This window comes from Triticum urartu, chromosome 2, assembly GCF_003073215.2.
Source record: "Triticum urartu cultivar G1812 chromosome 2, Tu2.1, whole genome shotgun sequence".
Classification (NCBI taxonomy): domain Eukaryota; kingdom Viridiplantae; phylum Streptophyta; class Magnoliopsida; order Poales; family Poaceae; genus Triticum; species Triticum urartu.
Window position 1 is genome coordinate 725,352,599 of NC_053023.1, and position 19,237 is coordinate 725,371,835.

Sequence of the window (19,237 nt, forward strand, 5' to 3'; positions counted from 1 at the left end):
TCTTTCTTCTCCCTCTCCATCCCTCTCATTCTCCTACCAATGGCACAGCCGCGAGTACTACTTTCGCACGTGCAGTTTCCATGAAAACAAAATGCCCATTAGTGGGCAGCCCTGTGTGTCTTGTCCATCTGCGCCCTATCCCCCTTTGTTTCCTGTTAGAGTGTCCTTTTCGAACCGTTTTTCCCGCCAGAATATGGTTATATAAATTGACATTTCTTATAATTAATGACTGGGATGCTAGTGTACCGTGGGTCACATTTTTTCAAATCGAGTTCCCCGCTCGCCACCACGCAGCCATGCTCATCCATCTTTCTCTTCCCCACCCACTATTTTTCTCCACGACCACCTCGCCTAAGCCATGTAGTGTCCAAGCCCTCCTCGTGAGTCCTTCTCGGGCAAGACGAAATAAGAATGTGCCGAACAGTAAATACTGACGAACAAATAAAGACACTTACATGTGGGTCCACAAAATATGGAGTTTTGAGTTATGAAACTCTGTGTTCACGCACAATCCTCAAAAAATTATGAAGCCCGGCATAAAATCGTTTTGGAGCCTATGAATACGACACATCCACTAGAATTCATCTTTCTGTAGTTTTTCAATGCAGAAATGAAGCATGTGGCCTTTGGTATGATGGGAACCGTGTCCCTAGCCTCCGGTTTTCCTTGTCTTCTCCAATATTTGTAGTTTGTGTTCTCACTGTCACCGATCATCGAAGGAGAGCATGGTAAGACTCTTCGGTTAAATTGGTGTAAAAAACTTAAAAGGCCACACCTACATAAACATGGTTATGTTGCATATGCCTAAATAGTTTATCCCCATTATTTAGTTCTATTTCTTTCGACATGCACAAATCCGACCTCGTCACACATGACACCTAGTTGTCCACGCCATCAATTACATGCAATCCTTTATATACCTTTATGTAGGAGATGAGTCATCAATGTCATCAAGCACATATAAAGCCTTCACATCATTAAGTTTTACTAGCAAAACGGCCAATGCGTTACAACGGGAGAAAAAAAATTCATAATCTCCAACGACCATGATCACATTTTGCTGCAACAGCAAGATACACTATCACTCTCATATTCATGAAATTGTGAACAATTTTTGAAAATCATGAACATTTTTCTAAACTCGTGAACATTTTCTATAATCATAATTCATGAACTTTTTTATTGTATTAGCAAATTTTTAAAACAATTTTCTTGAATTAACGAGCATTTTTTGGAAATTGGTGGAACAATTTTTTAAATTAACGAATATTTTTTTGATTTAACAAACATTTTCTAGAATGCATTATCATTTTTTGAATCACTGAACATTTTACGAATGAATAACCTATTTTGTAAGTCACGATCAGTTTTTACATTTTAGATTATTTTTCAATTGATGAACATTTTTTGATTTGGTGATTGTTTTTTCAATTTTATGAACATTGTTTAATACACAAACTTTTAAAAAATCATGACCATTTTTAAACTTGCCGAACATTTGTTTTCAAAATTGTGATTTTTTTAGAAAATCGTCAAATGTTTCTGAATCGACAAAAAATTATGAATTATGAAATATTTTATTTCAAATTTCTATTTTTTTAATTTTCGGAACTTTTTGAAGTGCCAAATTATTTAGAGTAGGAAAAACAAAGACGAAAAAAACAAAATTTAAAAACAGGCCACCCGGACATGGGCTGGTCCAAACAGGCGCACTTTGTTTTCTGCCAGCGTGCATAACGTAGTATAGAAGGTTCCTACTGCATGGGCCGCCCAGGCGGAGTGAAACATTTTTATCACTTATAGGTGGCATCGATGGATAATGTTTTGCAACTTTTGGGGCAATTTCGGTGACGTTCCTCCAGAAGCAATAGCCCATTTATTATTAGGCATGAATTTTTTCAACAACAAAACAAGCCCCCCTCCTCCCCTCCTCCCGCTGAAGTCACAAGGTCACGATGTACTACAATGTGCAGCCAACTTCCATTTACTGCTAGGTATGTACCGTTCATATATGACGAGAATGTAGAGGGGCATTATTCTCATATATTCTAATTTTATTGGTGACAAATTTATGGCTATTAATTTCCACAACAATGTGCGGAGATATTATCTAGTTTTCCTCATGATGAATCTTTTCTCTTACAGAAATAGGAAAAAAAAAGTAAAGACATTTTGAGGACTTGTTTTTTGGTGTACGATGAAAAAAACATGCATGAAGATTTTTTAATTAGGAATCATGTAATTTATGTTAAAAAAAAGTACACTGTTTCGAAACCAAGGAAGGTGCAATGCCTTTGTTTTAGGCGGGGAAGGTGCAATGCCTGGTTTTTCCTTCACGGGTTGGAAGTTTCCGGGAGCAACTAGTTAACGATCGCTCCTTCTCCTTCGGGAGCCTTGCAACGATCAGCGCCACTTGGCGCGCTCTTAGCCATTCGCCACGTGTCGTGCTCTGGACGTTCCCTTCGGATTTTGTTTTTTATTTTCCCGCACGCGTTTTCGGCTTTTTAAACGGTTTTTTCGACGTTTTGGTTTTCTCCCAGTCTTTCTTAACTTTTCGATCAAAAATATTTTTCGAAAAAAAAACTTTTTGCGCGAAAAAACGCGTTTTCTTTTTTTCCTTTCGCAAAAGTCACGGTTTTTCTTCCGCGAGAGGCACGGTTGTGCTTTATCGAGAGTCACGGCCGTGCCTTTCGGAAACGAAAAAAAAACGCGTTTTCTATTTTTTTTTCTTTCGTGAGAGTCACGGTTTTGCTTCCGCGAGAGGCACGGTTGTGCTTTCGCGAGAGTCACGGCCGTGCCTCTCGGAAAGAGAAAAATAAAACGCGTTTTCTGTTTTTTTTTCTTTTATGAGAGTCACGGGTTTGCTTCCGCGAGAGGCACGGTTGTGCTTACGCGAAAGTCACGGCCGTGCCTCTTGGAAAGGGAAAAAATACGTGTTTTCTGTTTTTTTCTTTCGCGAGAGTCACGGTTTTGCTTTCGCGAGAGTCACGGCCGTGCCTCTCAGAAACGGAAAAAAACGCGTTTTTTATTTTTTTTTCCTTTCACGAGAGTCACGGTTTTGCTTCCACGAGAGGCACGGTTGTGATTTCGCGAGAGGCACGGGCGTGCCTCTTTCGGAAAGGGAAAAAAACCGTGCTCCCGGTTCGGTTTTTTCGCCCGGTTTTTTTGTCAGGTTTTTTCGTGAAAAAAAGTTTTTCAAAACCTATCAACATGGGATCTAGTTTTGAAGATCTCGACGCGAGAAATCCAATGGTGAAAACGGTTCAAGATTTGGACGTACGATTTAAGAGATAAAACGTTTTGAATAAACGGATCTACGAAAAAAGGGAAAACTCCCATGTTGCGACAAGTGGCGCGCTGCATGTGCGCCACTTGTCGCGACATGGGAAAGTGGAGTGTTCTTTGCAACAAGTACTCCTTAATTAGTGATTTGGGAAGTTTCCTCTCATGTTGGTATAGCCCCCTACCTTAGCCGGCCCAATTGCCCCCTCCATTCACTGGGCTTCGTTAGGCCGCTGTCGGGCAGTGGAATTTTGTTGGAGTATATGGTATTGGCGGTTCCCCCATTCACGCGGCAGCAAATCCCAATGCCTCCTCCCGTCGTGCGGCGCCGCGGGCCTGCCACTCCGGCGCCGGATCCTTCTCCGGCGGGTCGTCGTCCTCCTCCGGCGCGTCGACGGAAGATTATACCCGGTACTTTTGGGGAGCTAGCCGCAAGTATAGGTGAGCAACCAGCCCGCCGTCATTATCTTATCCTCTATCTCAATCTGCCCCAATGGAAACCGTGGCGGCAGAAAGGTTTTTCCGTCTAGGGAACAAATTACTATGCATCCGATCCCACATCTTGCCCTCTATAGATCGGCGTGTTAGGGTTCGTGGAGGACCTTTCACCTCGGATCTAGGCTTCACGCTTTTGATATCTGGATGAGGTTTTTGTTTCCCTTCCTTAATCCAGCTTGCTTAATTTTGGTGTGTTGGTATAGGCGATGACTTTGCGAACAACAATGGGGTGCTCTTGGTGCTGCTAGAGACGCCATCCGGCTTTGCGGTTTTCAATTTCTGTGGGATTTACCTCTACTTACCAGATGCAATGCAGGTTAATTATTACTGATGTGCTTGGCTTCCTCTAGTCGTCGATACTAATAACTAACCTATATTTCATCCTTGTCTCCAGAGTATGTGGGTAAAATTTGCTAACTATTATAGGGCAAGGCGGGTGAGTCTTTCCTTTCCTTCCCTTCCCTTCCCTTCTTATTTGTCACGGCTTCTTATTTCGTTCTTTGTATGCTTATCGCCAAATCGATTCGATTAGGAACCTTGCATCGTTTATGATTGACATTTTTTTTCTGTTTGTGTTGACGGGGGCATATAAACACAATTCCGCTCTTTACTAATTAACAGGATGAAAACTTCCCTGGGTCTGTAATCCATGTAGCATGATGCTCCAAAATTTGTTTTGCTAAATGGTCACATGACGGCTGCAAGGTGATTTGTAGATGATATGCACCCAACCTGGTGGTGGGTGTCTTTGAACCAATTTATTGGGCCTTGACGTGGCGCTACTAGTTAAGAAGTGAATAAAGTCACTGAGCTTTATTTCCAAAATTACAATGCTTTACCTTAGAACACCAATCTTTTCTGAATTACACTGCAGAGTTTTGACAAACGAGGGCTTGAAAAGGGGTACATATTTACAATGGAGATGCACCTACCGAATTTTGTTACAATGTCTTAAGTTCTCCTAATTAAAACATTGCATGCTTTTTAATTAATTGTTTCTCCTTGCCCCTGAACCTGCTTATCTTTGGTTGTCTCTTTTATCAGGTTGTTTGGCTGAAGGAATTTCAAACTTTTGATGACAAGTCCAGCGCCATTAATGTTGATACTGGTGTTAACAAACAACTCACTGAAATGATCTTGAAGTGGCGCCGTCCTGGGCAGGAACTACTTGTTGGAAAACCGGAATATAAATCAATAATTGAATTAAGCTTGGTAAGTATAAGCTCCTTGTTTCTTATACTATTTCTGAACAACTTTGAGCGCCATTTTTCATATATGTTACTTCTTTTCAGGGAATACCCTGCCGGCATGATGAACTTGTGATGGAGGTAATGTGGGGCATGAAGCGTTTCATGCCTAGTTTGGTGCGCAGAGAAAAATCAGAGCTTCCTAAAGAAGATCTGCTCCCAGTGAGTCAAGGACTACAAATGCTATTGAGTAGTTACGGCTTCGATGTCAAACCAGAGATGGTGAGTTTACCAGCTGCCATGCTTTTGCCTTATTCTCACTGAGCAAAGCTTTGGATGCAATATCTTGTAGAGTAGAATAAATTTCCATTGCATTTTCATTTAAATGATGAAGCAACATCTTCGTATCCAGGTCAACGACAAGATTGTTGTGACTGCATCCGTCTTGTTTGATTGTGATGCTGCTGAGAAGGAACAGTACAGAGCCTTCCATGCTCTTGGTCGCCACCTTAAGAATGTGTCTGGCATAGAGTATGAGAACTGGGACCTTCTGAAACTCGCGACGGCTTTTAAGATCATATGCAGCCGTGAAATTGGTGATTCGGATGAGGTAAAAACCATACTTTGCAAATGGGTTCTCAGCTGCTCGCCGTGCATTTCATATACACTTGGGTTGAGTCATGTCTCTTGCAGATGCTTTCAGAAGACGTGCAAGCAAAGTTGCTGAATGATGCGGATAAATACGAAAAGAAGATAAATAAGCTAGCCTGCATGTTGAATCACAGTGAATTAGTGTCTAACTATCAAATCAAGACTCGCCACAAAGATATGTTGGCTGGCTTGGTAAAGAAAGCTAAAGAAGCGCGCGTCCGGTGTCCCATGAGAAGAAGTAAGAAGGTAAATAAAGCCTATGGTCAATGAGGGATGTCTGTATAATTCATAGAGGCGTAGACATGCATCAATTAGAACGGTAGTAAAGCAGTTCATAGAAATTTGATGATCTTGCTTCCTCAATGTAAAGATTTTTTTTAAGAAAATCATACTGTATATTTTAAGGTCTTACGAAATTGCTGAGTTAGTTTGCAAGTTGGGAAAACAGCTAGTACTAAGCAGTTGATAGATGATGACTGCTTTTACTCGTTTCATCTTGATACATGTTCTCCATCCATTACCCCTGTCTTGTCTCGGCCATCTTGGTCTGGTGGCAGTGGACAAAACCGCATCTTTTGGCCTGAATAACAAAGATAAGACGGGCTGAGGTGGGCAGCCACTGCTAAGTACCAACAACCAGAGGCGCGCCTGGTTTTTCTCATAAACTTTCGATCTTATTTAACTTATAAGCTGGATCAATTTTCATTTTTGAAATGAGATCGAATTTAGGTGGGGAGCCTTCTCCTGGTGACAGCTTCAAATGAAAAGTGTATGAGAAATAATGATACGGCTATTTATGTGTTGTTGTTTCTAAGATGTCTGGTATAAATCACTCGCAGAATCAAATTTTCTTTCGCTCACCGAATCATGGCACTCATTATCTACACGTCATACCAATCTTATCTCTGTCGGATTGAGCCGATCCCAAACTCTTGCAATGGACAAAACTGCGGCGAAAAAACAAAACACCAAGTTCCACTGCACCGGCCGGGACGACAAGGAGAGCTGCGGCGTACACAAGCAAAGTGACCCTGACACCGACAGCACCCGGTATCCTGGAAAACCAACGTCCCAGCCTCCTGTTTTCCTCTGGCCCTCCTGAATATAACACCATCCGGCTCCCACTCTTCCTCTCATCAACACAAGCAGCCAGTTCTTCACTTACTCAACAGATTCTACACTCGACTACCGCCCAATCTTCAGGCATCACAGAGTTTTCCACCAGCGAGACAAGAAGAAGAGGGAGATCATGGCGGGTGCGGCGAAGGCGTCATGGACGGCGGCGATGAGCGTGGGCGCCGTGGAGGCGCTCAAGGACCAGGCCGGGCTCTGCCGCTGGAACTACACGCTCAAGTCCGTCCACAGGACCGCCAAGGCCAGAGTAAATGTCCACGGTGGCGCCTCGCAGAGCACCAAGCAGCTTCCAGCGTCTGCCGCAGCGGTGGCGGAGAGGCGGCGAGCGGAGAAGGCCGAGGAGGGGCTGAGGACCGTCATGTACCTCAGTTTCTGGGGTCCCAATTAGTAGTAGCTAGCCAGAGGTGTTTCTAAAGTTCTGCTAGCTTCAGCCACCAGCAACGACAACCTTGCCGTATGACTTGGCTGGTTAATTCCCTCACGATTGTAAATATGTCTCACCATGATGATGATGATGATGATGAAATCTTCCCCACTCTGAGTTCACATTACCCTGATTCAGAAAAATGTTTGCATTGCCTTCCAAACAGGTCTGTGTGCTTAGGATTCTTTTGGAAGATTATTGCTTCGAGTTGGCCACACACTTTGCCTGTTGCTCTGTCCTGTTCGCTGCCTCGACAGGCAAAGCAAGATCGGAAACCCAAAAAATTGATCCTGGTCCTTTTGCTATTTCTTAGGTTCAGTTTCATAAACAAACGAGGGATATGTTTCCACTATTCTTTTTTTTTTTGAGGGATATGTTTCCACTATTCATTGGTCGACTTTGTTGTGTTGCGTGACCATTAACGAACAACCCCTGAAACGAAGCATCCGGCTCCTCTGGTTTTCCCCTTGTCAACTCTCATACATGTGGTCTCACTGTCACCTGTCCACAACATGAGCGTGGGGTGATACAGATAAGATTTTCCAGTTAAGTTGGCGCAGAAACTTAAAATATTTTGATACCGCACTGAAAAGGTGATTGCTCTTAAATAAAAATTTGTACAATTAACATTTCTTGTCTTTACATGTCACACCAATTTTTTTAAACAACTAAGGTCATATCTATTAAGTACTATCATAAGTCCTTACAAACACACTTATACATCAAAAATTACATTCAAATGCTTGGCCCTTGCGGATTGCCGTGCCGAAGTCTTCTCCCTCTCGAATCTTGGAAGTCGTTGATGTAGGCGCCCTGGAGAAGAAAATGCTGATAAAGGCAAGTAGATACTCTGAAGAGCACAAAAGGCGTCCGAATCCAGACGGTCTACCAGAACCTAAACCAACCGGATCCTGAAAGACCCATGAGAAACATGCCTCCACACACCCTACGATGGTGATAGCCACACCAAAGAAATAGTGAAAGAGCGGGGAGAACATTATTCCTAGTTCCTACATTGAAACCACACCGCTGTCTCGCCGACCCAAACCAAACTCGAAGAGTCCCTAAAGAATACGTGAAAAAATCATTCAAGCCGCTGCACAACAGGCCAAATGTCAAGATTGTTGCCAACTATGACCATGCATCAACTCCTTATTCTCCGGTGACGTAGCGAGGTCGGGCCACCTATAAAATATGCCGTGCTGAATCACCAACGCCGCCATCAAGCACCACCCAACAAAGACTGTCACTCAACCACACATCTGTAACTGCAACCCTCCAATGCCTCCACAAGCAGGATGCCCCCGATCAGGACCTCCCCTCTACCGTGCCGCACAGGCTTTTGCCCGGCGACACGCCCTGGCGGCAGCGAGAGGGGGAGTAGATGGGGCAGCGATTAGGGTTTCAGTCGCCGGTCCTCTCCTCACGAGATGTTTTCTTGTACTTATGGTCCGTCAGTTGTCAAAGTATCTAACTACGATGTGGGAAGTTTCTGGTCTCCCAAGTGTCAAATTGTCCAGATTTGCATCTTAAACCATTTACAATTGTCTTACCATAAAGTTGGCATGATAATTTTGCATACAAGAAATTCATATTAATTCTTAGATAAAAATATGGTTCTTCAACTATTGTCAAAGCTTAAATTTGGCTCTGCATTTCCATCGTGGAAAATTCTTTGTCCAAGTGTCAAAACCGTCTAGATTTGGTATTTTGCCCCATTTAAAGTGGTTTTGACAATATTGTGGCATCGGTTTTTTTCATATGCAGCAGCATAGTCACCACAATGTTTTATTTTGGACAAAGCTCAGGAAAGATGAGAAAATAGAAATATACTCCCTCCATTCACTGTTATTAGATATTTTGGATGTTTCAATATGGACTACATACGGACTGAAATGAGTGAATAAATGCACCAAAACATGTCTACATACATCCGATTTAAAAAAGGTTAGAACATCTTATAATAGTGAACGGAGGGAGTACAACATTAGAAAATAAAATCCCACGCAACTAGAAAACTAGGGAACAAACAAGTCAAAATTTCAAACATTTGGTGAACAATATGTTTACTTTAGCAATTTACAAGTCTATAAACACAACTTCGGAAATGAAGAGTTACAAGAAATTTGGTAAAAAATGAAGGATTTTAGAACAATCTGGAATATTTCAAAATTTAATAAAACAAAAGGAATTATTAAATGTGAAAGAATTAAAATTTGGCAAAATAAATCTTTAGAAATTTTCCAGATTCCATGGTTTCCAGAATATTTATGATAGCTATTCAATTTCTAAATTTCTAGAATGTCAGTTGATTATTTTTATGTATTCCCTGAAAGTATTTTCATTTCCCCATTTTATTCTTGTTCCGTTTCAATTTTATTTGCACACTCAGCTACGACATGTTCAAAACCACCTCTATGGCAACCTCAAACAATTCTGAGTTTCTGACATTTGGGACAAAAACGAATTTTGACTATGCATAGTGGAGGGGCCATCGATGTTTTTTTAAAGACAATTATGTATCCGTCATTCCAATCTTATCTCTGTCGGCCTGCGCCAATCCCAATCCCGGACTCTCGCGATGTCCAAAACCGCCACTTCCACAGCGAACAAAACGCCACGAAAGCGATAGGCGCGGCGTGAACAAGCAGAGCAGCAGCAGAGTGGCTCCGGAAGCACCCGGTATCCTGCAAAACCAACGTCCGCGACCACTGTTTTGCTCGGGAACTCCCAGCCTCCCTCCGTCCCTCGTGTATATAATCTCGTCCCAGCCCCGCTCTTCGTCTCATCAACACAAGCATCAACCAGCCTTCAGCTCAGTTCATTCGTAACCACAAGGCCCACAATCCTCAGTCGACTGCTAGCAACCAATCTTTAGGCATCATATAGTTCAGTCAGCGATGCTGTCTCCACCAACGCATATAGAAATATCATGGCGGGTGCGGCGAAGGCGTCTTGGATGGTGGCGACGAGCGTGGGCGCCGTGGAGGCACTCAAGGATCAGGCTGGACTCTGCCGCTGGAACTACGCGCTCAGGTCCATCCACCGGGCTGCCAAGGCCAGTGCCAACGTCTGCGGCGCCGTCTCGCAGGGTGCGAAGCAGCTTCCGGCCTCTGCGGCGCCGGTGGCGGAGAAGCGGCGAGCGGAGAAGGCCGAGGAGGGGCTGAGGACGGTGATGTACCTCAGCTGCTGGGGTCCCAATTAGTTGCTGCAACTTGGTAGTACTCCAGCTAGGCGTGTCTGTGTTTGCTGCAACAACCATGGCCTGAAACCTGGCTGGCTTCCCGTGGAATCCCCCATTGTAACATACCACGATGACGATGATGATGAAAAATGATGTTAATTGAGCCCATGTCTATTTGCTCATTATTATCTTGGTGAGGAATATGCATACATGCTCTGATTTGGTGTCTGCTTACAACCCAGAAAGAACTTACAAGTACACTTCACAAATCGTAGCAAATTGTAACGGTCAACGGGTTAATAACCTATTGGTAGCACACACCGAATAGGTTCAGATCAATTTTTCAGTGTCCAACAAGAGGATTTTGGGATACAGGGACAGCAAGAAGAGGAGAGCAGGTGAGTTCTATCTCAGTTCTGGATAGATGCACTCCCGGATCCAGACCATTCTTCAGTTACATACAGATACAGTAGGCATCAGCCTCCAATCTTCACAGACATGCTGAATTTCTTCAGTCCGCCGCACTTTGTTGAAGTGACACACGCAATAAATCCTCGTATCAGTTGTACTCAAGGTGTCATCAAGCAACCAATCCATTTATAGTACTTATCAGTTTTGTTTGGACCTGTCTTCGGTTGCTTTATTAGTCCAAAACCAGAAGTACTTTGAATTGGTTGAAAGTACTTTCTTTCTTATTCTTTTTTGCGCATAGGTTGAAGAAAGTACTTTCTGTGGCTCCAGTCGACCTGATGTGCGACGAGGTCGAACAAATATATTTTGAATTTCTTTGTTGTATATTCGCTAAACTGACACAGTAGTAATTCAACTAAACATGATACAACTCCTGAATAGTAGAATAGACCACATGTCCACATTAATAAGTAAACATGCTTTCTGGTCATAGCTATCACTGAAATTATCATATGAAACCAACATTCGGTGGAAACCGATGAAAACCACGTGAAAAATGATGTTTTGAAGTATTGAAAAAATCTTTAAAAATTACGGAATATTAAGAGAGTGACGTTCTATTGCCTTGCAAAATTTTAAGTTCAAACACATTACGAGATATGAGCTATGAAAAATAAAACAAATTCAGCAATGAATAGTGACAAAAATCAGCATTGAATAGCGCCGAACAGTAGCGTCACTATTCATTGCTGAATTTGTCTTTTTCATAGATTGCACCCCGTAATGTGTTTTGACTTGAAAATTCACATGACAATAAAACATCATCCCCTTAACATGTCACATTTTTTCAGAATTTTTTGAAACCTTCAAACGTGGTTTCCACGAAGTGTTCTTTGAATGTTGGTTTCCGTATGATTTGTTCTCATTACGCTCTCATCACAGAGTGAGGCACATCAAGGTTACTCCATATCTTTCCAGGTTCCACTGAAAGACCAACAATTTGGATTTTTCCCTAGGGCCATGAAACCAAAAGAGAAGAAAAACAAATAAAATCAGAGATTCAATTAATAGGTACATCGGGTGCACAATAGTTCCTTCCAATTAATATGCTGATTTATATAAGATAAAGAATACTTACAACTAAGATAAACAAATTGTCCTCCACAAACTTGTACTAAGATATTTGATAGCCGCTTATATTATAGAATTCTATAGGAAAATATCCAAAGGTAACAAAATAGATGCATAACTAAAATTATTTTGTATATGATTGATCATCTAATTTTTCTCTTATATGTATGGAATTTAACTTACTTAAATTATCCAAACATATTTGAAAAATAATAATATAAGTTTTACAACAAATTGGAGTTGGTTTGTCATTATAGTAATTTCAATTTTTTTTATAATATTCAACTATAAGTTACTACTTGGGGTTCATTTTGTTAGGTATAGAGACATTTTTTCTAAATGTTTTACCCTCTCCGATAAAAAATGTGTCTTGAAGTAAAACTACGACACTTATTTTGGATCGGAAGGAGTATCAATTTAAAACAAAATTACGTATAGTACATTTGATATATAAAATAAATAAAAGGGTTTGGTATAAATAAGTTATCCCGGCGGACAACGAGGATGCCGTCAATAGTGGCTGCGTCCCGGCGGACGAACATGTTGGTGCCACCCATGGTGGCTACGTCCCAACGAACGATGAAGTTGGTGCCGCCCATCGTGGTGGACCAAGAGGAAGTGAAGGCCGACCGGACGGAGGGAGTTGTGGCGCCGTGCCGTGCGCCAATGTTGTGTGATCGAAAAGACTCGAAGAAGAAGTCAGTAGCGCCATGTCATGCGAAAGCAGAGGCATCAGGGCCATGGTCCTCGCCATACTGGAAGCACGGGGCAAGTTGAATCTATGGTGGGGGAGAGGAGGCGGTGGCGGTAGAAGAATTTGATCCTGAAAGCGCTGGGCGGGAGAATCCGCGGTGAGGGTGGGAAGCCGAGACGAGGGTGAATAAGGTGGAGGCGTGGGGGCGGCATAGGACTGGCCGCCACATGGCTGCCGGTGTGAGAGGGAAAGCTCGAAGCTTTTAAGATTTGGGGATTTGTGAATGGATGCCACCCCGCAAGGATGAGGGCGTCTTTAAAGCATTCGGGGTGCGGGTGCGCGGAGCTAGACAATGCTGTGAGCGATCTGCGGCGTGAAAAACCTAGTTACTTTTCCTTTGTTTTGGGAGGGTAAAAGCATTGATAATACTGGATGGTATCTGCTTCTACCACTCTGTCTGCACTCGGAGCTCTTTTACGATACCCTGGTACTTCCTAAGGGTCCTGTGGAGTACCAACTAAATCCATCATTGATATTAAAGGGTATTATAGAATTTTACAATTTATGCTGGTGTTTCGATTAACTTTAGCCTGCTCAATTTCTGAAACCTCCACAACAATCCAATCAGCCACCGCCAGCTTCATTCTGAATCGGCTATCACCGTTACGACGAATCGGGCGGCGCCGATGCGATTGAATCAGCCGCCATTGCCTCTTACTGGTTACTAATTCCCATTTTCAATCAAGGGTGTTGCGAAGATTGAATCGGGAGTGTTGATCACAGCTGACCTGGTTAAGAAATACTCACCATTTCGCGCGGTTCGGGGGACACTTGAATAAGCTGCCGGCACCCGGCTGCGTCTTTACCCTTATCCAATTTTTGGGCCAATTCCCCCTTCGTACTACCAAAAAATGAGATTCTTGCCGAATCCAAGTTTGCTGTCCCAACCATTACAAAACTTATTTTGGATTGTTCCTAGCTGCATGATTTTGTGTTTCTCTAGACCAACAAAGCAAAGAAATAGGGATTAATCAAGTCGAATGATGCTAATTCCAAAATCAGGTCTCTCCAGATCTGCCTGATAATGGATGAATCATAACTCTCTCCCATGCAAATAACTTGGCACAATTATCGGATCGGTGCATGCATGCAAGATAGATCTCATTGCAGGAATAGCATATCATAGTCATTAATTTATTTCTAAAAATATCATAAATCCGTATCCTGAGTTTGACTCTCTTAAATGACAAATCTACCCTTAGAATTAGGTACTCCCTGATTTTCAATTATAGTACTCCTTAATGCTTACAATGGAGCAAGAAGATGGGAGCAGGTGAGTTCTATCTCAGTTCTGAATAGATGCACTCCCGGATCCAGACCAATCTTCAGTTGTGGCACTTTGTTGAAGTGACACCAAGGTTTTGGTTACCGAATGGGGCATTTTTACCGAGGGGGGCCAGTAAATGTGGTTACCACGATTACCATGAAATTTTGAGAAAATTTTGAACGAATTTCGAATGAAATTTATAATTGAATTTTGAATTCAAATTCTTTCAAAATAGATATCGATAGCACAGGTGCTGCCACACTTTACTATACATTGAGCATTTGAATTCAAAAAATTCAAAAATTCAATTTTTTTTGCTGGAAATGCCCATTTACTGAGGGGGACTGAAATATGCGGTAACCATGGTAAATCTCGAAATTTCGAGCGGTAACCAAAACTCTGAGTGACACACGCAATAAATCCTTGTATCTGTTGTACTCAAGGTGTCATGACGCAACCAATCCATTTAGTTCTTAGTACAGTATCAGTTTTGTTGGTGGACCTACCTTCGGTTGCTTTGTTAGTCCAAAACGAGACCAAACGAGAAGTACTTTGAATTTGTTGAAAGTACTTTCTGTGGCTCCAGACCTGATGTGCGATGAGGTCGTGGAGATTATGTTTTGAATTTCTTCATTGTATATTCGCTAAACTGACACAGTAGTAATTCAACTAAACATGATATAGCTCCAGGTTAGACCACATTAATAATAAGTAAACGTGCTTTCTGATCAGAGATATCACAGAGTGAGGCGCATCTTTGTAGTTTCCACTAAAAGACCAGCAATTTGGATTTTGCCCTAGGGCCATGAAACACAAAGAAAAGAAAAATAAATAAAACCAGACTTTCAGATAATAGGTACAATCGGGTGCACAGTAGTTCTTTCCTTCCAATTAATTAAACAGATTGATATAAGATAAAAATATTCTAAGGTAATAAACTTTTACTAAGATATTTGTTAGTTGCTTATATTATAGAACTCTATTGCAAAATATTCAAAGGTAATAAGACAGACGCATAAATAAAATCATTTTGTTTATGAATGCTACTTCTATCTTTTTCTCTGATAAGGATGGAATTAACTTACTTAAATATCCCAAACATATTAGGAAAAAATAATATAAGTTCTAGAACAAAATGGAGTTGGTTTGTCATTAAAGCAATTTTGATGGTAATTTTTGTTGATAAATGTTAACTCTAAGTTACTACTTGGGATTTATGTTGTTAGGTACAATTTTTTTGTTTTTCTAATTAATTTAAAATGAAATAATTTATAGAAAATATGACATATATATATATATATGTATATATAAGAAATAAAAATGTTTAGTATAAATAAGTTATAATCATTGACGAAACCAATCAAGTTTTGTCAAGGGGGACGTACGATGACATTGCTCAATTAGTTTATTCCCATTGGTCATTATGTATTGTAGGTATGAATCGTCATCGGAGACCCGAGGCGATCGACCATGCGCACCCCGATGGTGAATCTGGCTCTAGTGATAATCATATTTTAAACTGCATGGGCAATTAAAATTGATTATTCTAATCAATTGTTTATGATTTCACCATGTTTTGCGATTTTTCTCTTACTATGTGTTGACCTTAGTATGTCATCATTGTTATCTTCAACACTATCTAAAAAGATGCAATATTTCGTCTCACGTTTTACATCTTCTCTTTCATCCGATCTCCCACATCTCTGCATCCCCACTTCGTCTGCCTTTTTTTTGTACATATCCGCTTTATTTTCGTGTGACTCCCATTCTTGGTTCGCTAGGACGCAACCCACCACAATCGATCGCTACCGACACCTCCCTCACCCTTCTTAGTTGGTCCCAAAACCTAGGGTTCCCAGCCCCCACTACTACAAAACTGAATAACACCGACTTGCCAAATTATATCATTATTGTTCACTGATGCGCTAACGACACGTTAGTAGTTCCTGGCCGGTGATGATTTTATCATCACTGACGAGCCCGGTGGCCAAACAGTGATGATGACTACTAGTTGAATGGTTGGTCGAGAAGCCAAAAAGTTGAGGCACACTAACTAAAATGAACTTAGGGGGGGGGGGGGTCAACTTTTAAAGAAATGTTGGTTGTTTAGAATAACCCTTTGGTTCATATTCCAATCCATCAAAGTGAAACAAACATCAGTTGCCAAAAATGAACTAGGGGAAATCCAGCTTTGAAAGAAGCGTTGGTTGTTTAGAACACCCCAGCCCTTCGGTTCAGATTCTAGCCTTCTTAGCCAAAAGTTGGCGGCTTAAACTGAAACGGACACAAGCTTGTGGTCTCGCTATCATCACAAGAGCGTGTGGTATTTTGGTAAAACTCTTGTGATTGCCGTGGCCCTTGCGAAATGTCAAGAGATTTGAGCAATGAGGAGATGACGGTTTTGCATACGTAACAACATAGCTGCCACAAACAATGGACAAAACTCAGAAACAGAGGACATAAAAATTATATTTCATTTTATGGAAGCTCAGCGAATATCAATAATAACTCTAGTAAATTTATTATCTTTGAGTATTAAGAAAACAAATAAAAATGCAGGATTTCATTTAGATAAAACTTAAAAAAAATATTCAGAAGGAACTCATAGCAAGGAAATAAAAATAACCAAAAACTCCATGATATTCTAGAAAAACATTAAAAATATGGGGACATTAAACTAAAACTAGGAGAAAACTGCCACCGCTTGATCTCGAGCAAACAGCTGTGAGGGGGTTCATTGTGAGCTGCCTCCCGGGGAATGAAAGCCAGTTAGCATAACTGAAACCAAAAGCTTCTAATTTTGATCTAACTCTATGTTGTTCATAACATTTTTTATTTTTTGCACACTTAAATTTCTTAAATATTTTATAATGATCTTTCTCTTCATTTTTTCTTGACTGATTCGAATTTATTTTCTCACCGGGCTGCCATGGAAAGTGTTGCCTGTGTTAGCATTAAAATCACTTTCAGTGAAGCAACATGCGGATGTTCAATACTACTAATGTTCTAAACGATATTATATTTCTTTACAAAGGGAATATTACACATGCTTGGGAGACAAAGAAAATATTTCATCAGGGCTAACCTGATGCCAAAACTTATAAGTAGCTATTGTAGTAAAGCAATTTGTTTTCTAAACTGTGCATGAATTGAAGTTCTATAAAATTCTTAATTTCTTTTCACGCCGATAACAAAACAGGAAGCAGTATGGATGAGCCAAAATTAGATGATGATCGTTTCTTATTTGAAAATAGAAGTCGTTCAATTTTTCATGTGCCTGAGAAACAATGAGAGGGCTATTTGAATTATTGATGCTATTTCTAGGACGACAGGTTCAGTGGCTCGCAATAAGAAACTCGATTATGCTCGTTGGATATTGACACAGGCTATCTATGCGTCGTTCCAATTTTATCTCTGTCCGATCCCAAACTGTCGCAATGGACAAAACCGCTACTTCTTCCGCCAGGAATAAACAAAACAACACAACGGTATCCTGGAACGACAGCGAGAGGTGAGCAAACTAACCCTGAATTCTGAAAGCACCCGGTATCCTGGAAAACCAACGTCCGCTGCCGCCTGTTTTCCTCTGCCCTCGCGTATATATAACACCATCGGCTCCCACTCCTCTTCTCATCAACACAAACAAGCATCGTTTAGCTTGCAGCTCAGTTCCTTCACCACCACAAAATCCACACTTCACTGCTATCAAGCATCAGAGAGTTCAGGCAGACCATTCAGCGGCATCATCTCCTCCAACGCGGCGAGAAAAACAGAGTTACAGTCTTACAGAGAGATCATGGCGGGTGCTGCGAAGGCGTCGTGGATGGTGGGGATGAGCGTGGGCGCCGTGGAGGCGCTCAAGGACCAGGCCGGGCTCTGCCGCTGGAACTACGCGCTCAAGTCCATCCACAGGACCGCCAAGGCCAGAGTAAATGTCCACGGTGGCGCCTTACAGAGCACAAAGCAGCTTCCGGCGTCTGCTGCAGCGGTGGCGGAGAGGCGGCGAGCGGAGAAGGCCGAGGAGGGGCTGAGGACCGTGATGTACCTCAGCTGCTGGGGTCCCAATTAGTACTAGCTACCAAGAGGTGTTTTCTCCTAGCTCCAGCCTCTGTTAGAAACCTCTAGCAACAACCACGCCGTGTGACTTGGCTGGTCAATTCCCTGCCGATTGTAAATACGTATCACTATGATGATGATGATGATGATGAAACCTTCCCCCACTTCAAGTTCACATTATCCTGCTTAAGAAAAAGGTTTGAATTGCCTTTGAAACTGATCTGTTTGTTTCAAATTCTTTGGAAAGATTATTGTTTCGAGTTGGGCGCAAGCTTTGCCCGTTGCTCTGTTCGATGGGCAGAGCATTGATCCCGGTCCACATTTTTCCGCCAGCTTGTACAGATGATAATCAAAACCTTTTGTTTTTTCTGCGAATTAGACCCGACGGTTCAGTTTTATAAACATATGAATATGGTAGTACATTATGCATCTTTCAACTATTCGTCAACCTCACATGCGTTTCTTTATTGTGTTGATTCATCAGACGTATGCGTGACTGTTACCAAACAAGCGCTGAAACCAAGCATGTGGCGCTGAAAGTGGAAACCATGTGTTGCTCCTCTGGTTTCCCCCTGGCAGCTCTCATACTCGTACGTGGTACTCCTCACTGTCACAAGCGAGGTGAGACTAAACATTGTTCACTGCGGGTGGCAGCGCATCATCTTTAATACTGGTTGGTGCCTCCAACCGGGGGTCTTTAATATCGGTTGGAGCCACCAACCCGTACTAAAGGCCGGAGGTCTTTAGTACCGGTTGGAACCACCAATCCGTACTAAAGGCCATCATCTTTTTAGTACCGGTTCGTGCCAAGATTCGCTACGAACCGGTATTAATGAGCGCCGCCCGCCAAGCCGTTGGAATCGGCACTATTTGTCACATTAGTGTCAGCTTAAATACAAACCGGAACTAATGAGCTAAACATTTGACCATTTTTCTACTAGTGTAAGTTTCTCCAGTTAAATCGTTGCAGAAACTTAAAATATTTGGCTACTACGCTGAAAAGGTGATTGCTTGCTTAAAAAAAATTGTAGTACAATATTATTTCGAGAAAACTTTTGATCTATTCATCAACTGTCATGGTAGCACAGAGAACACTAGAAGTAAAATTTACATCCAAGTCCGTAGATCACCTAGCGACAATTACAAGCACTGGAGTGAGCCAAAGACGCGTTGCCGTCATCGCCTCTCCCTCGTCGGAGCCGGACAAACATTGTTGTAATAGACAATAGAAAAGTCATTGTAGCAAGGCCCCATAGGA

General features: G+C 41.8%; 4 protein-coding genes across 5 annotated transcripts; all 4 read left to right on the forward strand.

Annotated features, from left to right (window-relative positions):
- Positions 1 to 3,485: 3,485 nt before the first annotated feature.
- Positions 3,486 to 6,103, forward strand: LOC125540174 (nucleolar protein 58-like). 2 transcript variants are annotated; one of them, XM_048703762.1, is made up of 7 exons: positions 3,486 to 3,723; positions 3,984 to 4,096; positions 4,175 to 4,216; positions 4,825 to 4,992; positions 5,073 to 5,249; positions 5,380 to 5,577; positions 5,661 to 6,103. In XM_048703762.1, exons 1-7 carry the CDS (start codon positions 3,546 to 3,548, stop codon positions 5,886 to 5,888), a joined length of 1,104 nt encoding a protein of 367 aa, XP_048559719.1. In that variant the 5' UTR covers positions 3,486 to 3,545; the 3' UTR covers positions 5,889 to 6,103. The 2 variants fall into 2 exon arrangements, with proteins under 2 accessions (XP_048559719.1, XP_048559720.1); XM_048703763.1 differs by having other exon boundaries at positions 5,671 to 6,103.
- Positions 6,104 to 6,710: 607 nt separating this feature from the next.
- On the forward strand, positions 6,711 to 7,303 carry LOC125540175. The gene has a single exon (XM_048703764.1). The coding sequence runs from the start codon at positions 6,868 to 6,870 to the stop codon at positions 7,138 to 7,140; it is 273 nt and encodes a 90-aa protein (XP_048559721.1). The 5' UTR covers positions 6,711 to 6,867; the 3' UTR covers positions 7,141 to 7,303.
- A 2,585-nt stretch (positions 7,304 to 9,888) lies between these two features.
- On the forward strand, positions 9,889 to 10,528 carry LOC125534384. Its single transcript, XM_048697633.1, has one exon. It carries the CDS (start codon positions 10,109 to 10,111, stop codon positions 10,379 to 10,381), a length of 273 nt encoding a protein of 90 aa, XP_048553590.1. The 5' UTR covers positions 9,889 to 10,108; the 3' UTR covers positions 10,382 to 10,528.
- A 7,033-nt stretch (positions 10,529 to 17,561) lies between these two features.
- On the forward strand, positions 17,562 to 18,201 carry LOC125534385. The gene has a single exon (XM_048697635.1). It carries the CDS (start codon positions 17,720 to 17,722, stop codon positions 17,990 to 17,992), a length of 273 nt encoding a protein of 90 aa, XP_048553592.1. The 5' UTR covers positions 17,562 to 17,719; the 3' UTR covers positions 17,993 to 18,201.
- The last annotated feature ends 1,036 nt before the right edge of the window (positions 18,202 to 19,237 follow it).

Coding starts and splice junctions, on each gene's coding strand:
- LOC125534384 (XM_048697633.1), top strand. CDS start 10,109: ATGGCGGGTGCGGCGAAGGCGTCTTGGATGGTGGCGACGAGCGTGGGC.
- LOC125540175 (XM_048703764.1), top strand. CDS start 6,868: ATGGCGGGTGCGGCGAAGGCGTCATGGACGGCGGCGATGAGCGTGGGC.
- LOC125534385 (XM_048697635.1), top strand. CDS start 17,720: ATGGCGGGTGCTGCGAAGGCGTCGTGGATGGTGGGGATGAGCGTGGGC.
- LOC125540174 (XM_048703762.1), top strand. CDS start 3,546: ATGGTATTGGCGGTTCCCCCATTCACGCGGCAGCAAATCCCAATGCCT. Junction 4,993..5,072: donor CAATAATTGAATTAAGCTTG/GTAAGTATAAGC, acceptor ACTTCTTTTCAG/GGAATACCCTGCCGGCATGA. Junction 5,578..5,660: donor AAATTGGTGATTCGGATGAG/GTAAAAACCATA, acceptor TGTCTCTTGCAG/ATGCTTTCAGAAGACGTGCA.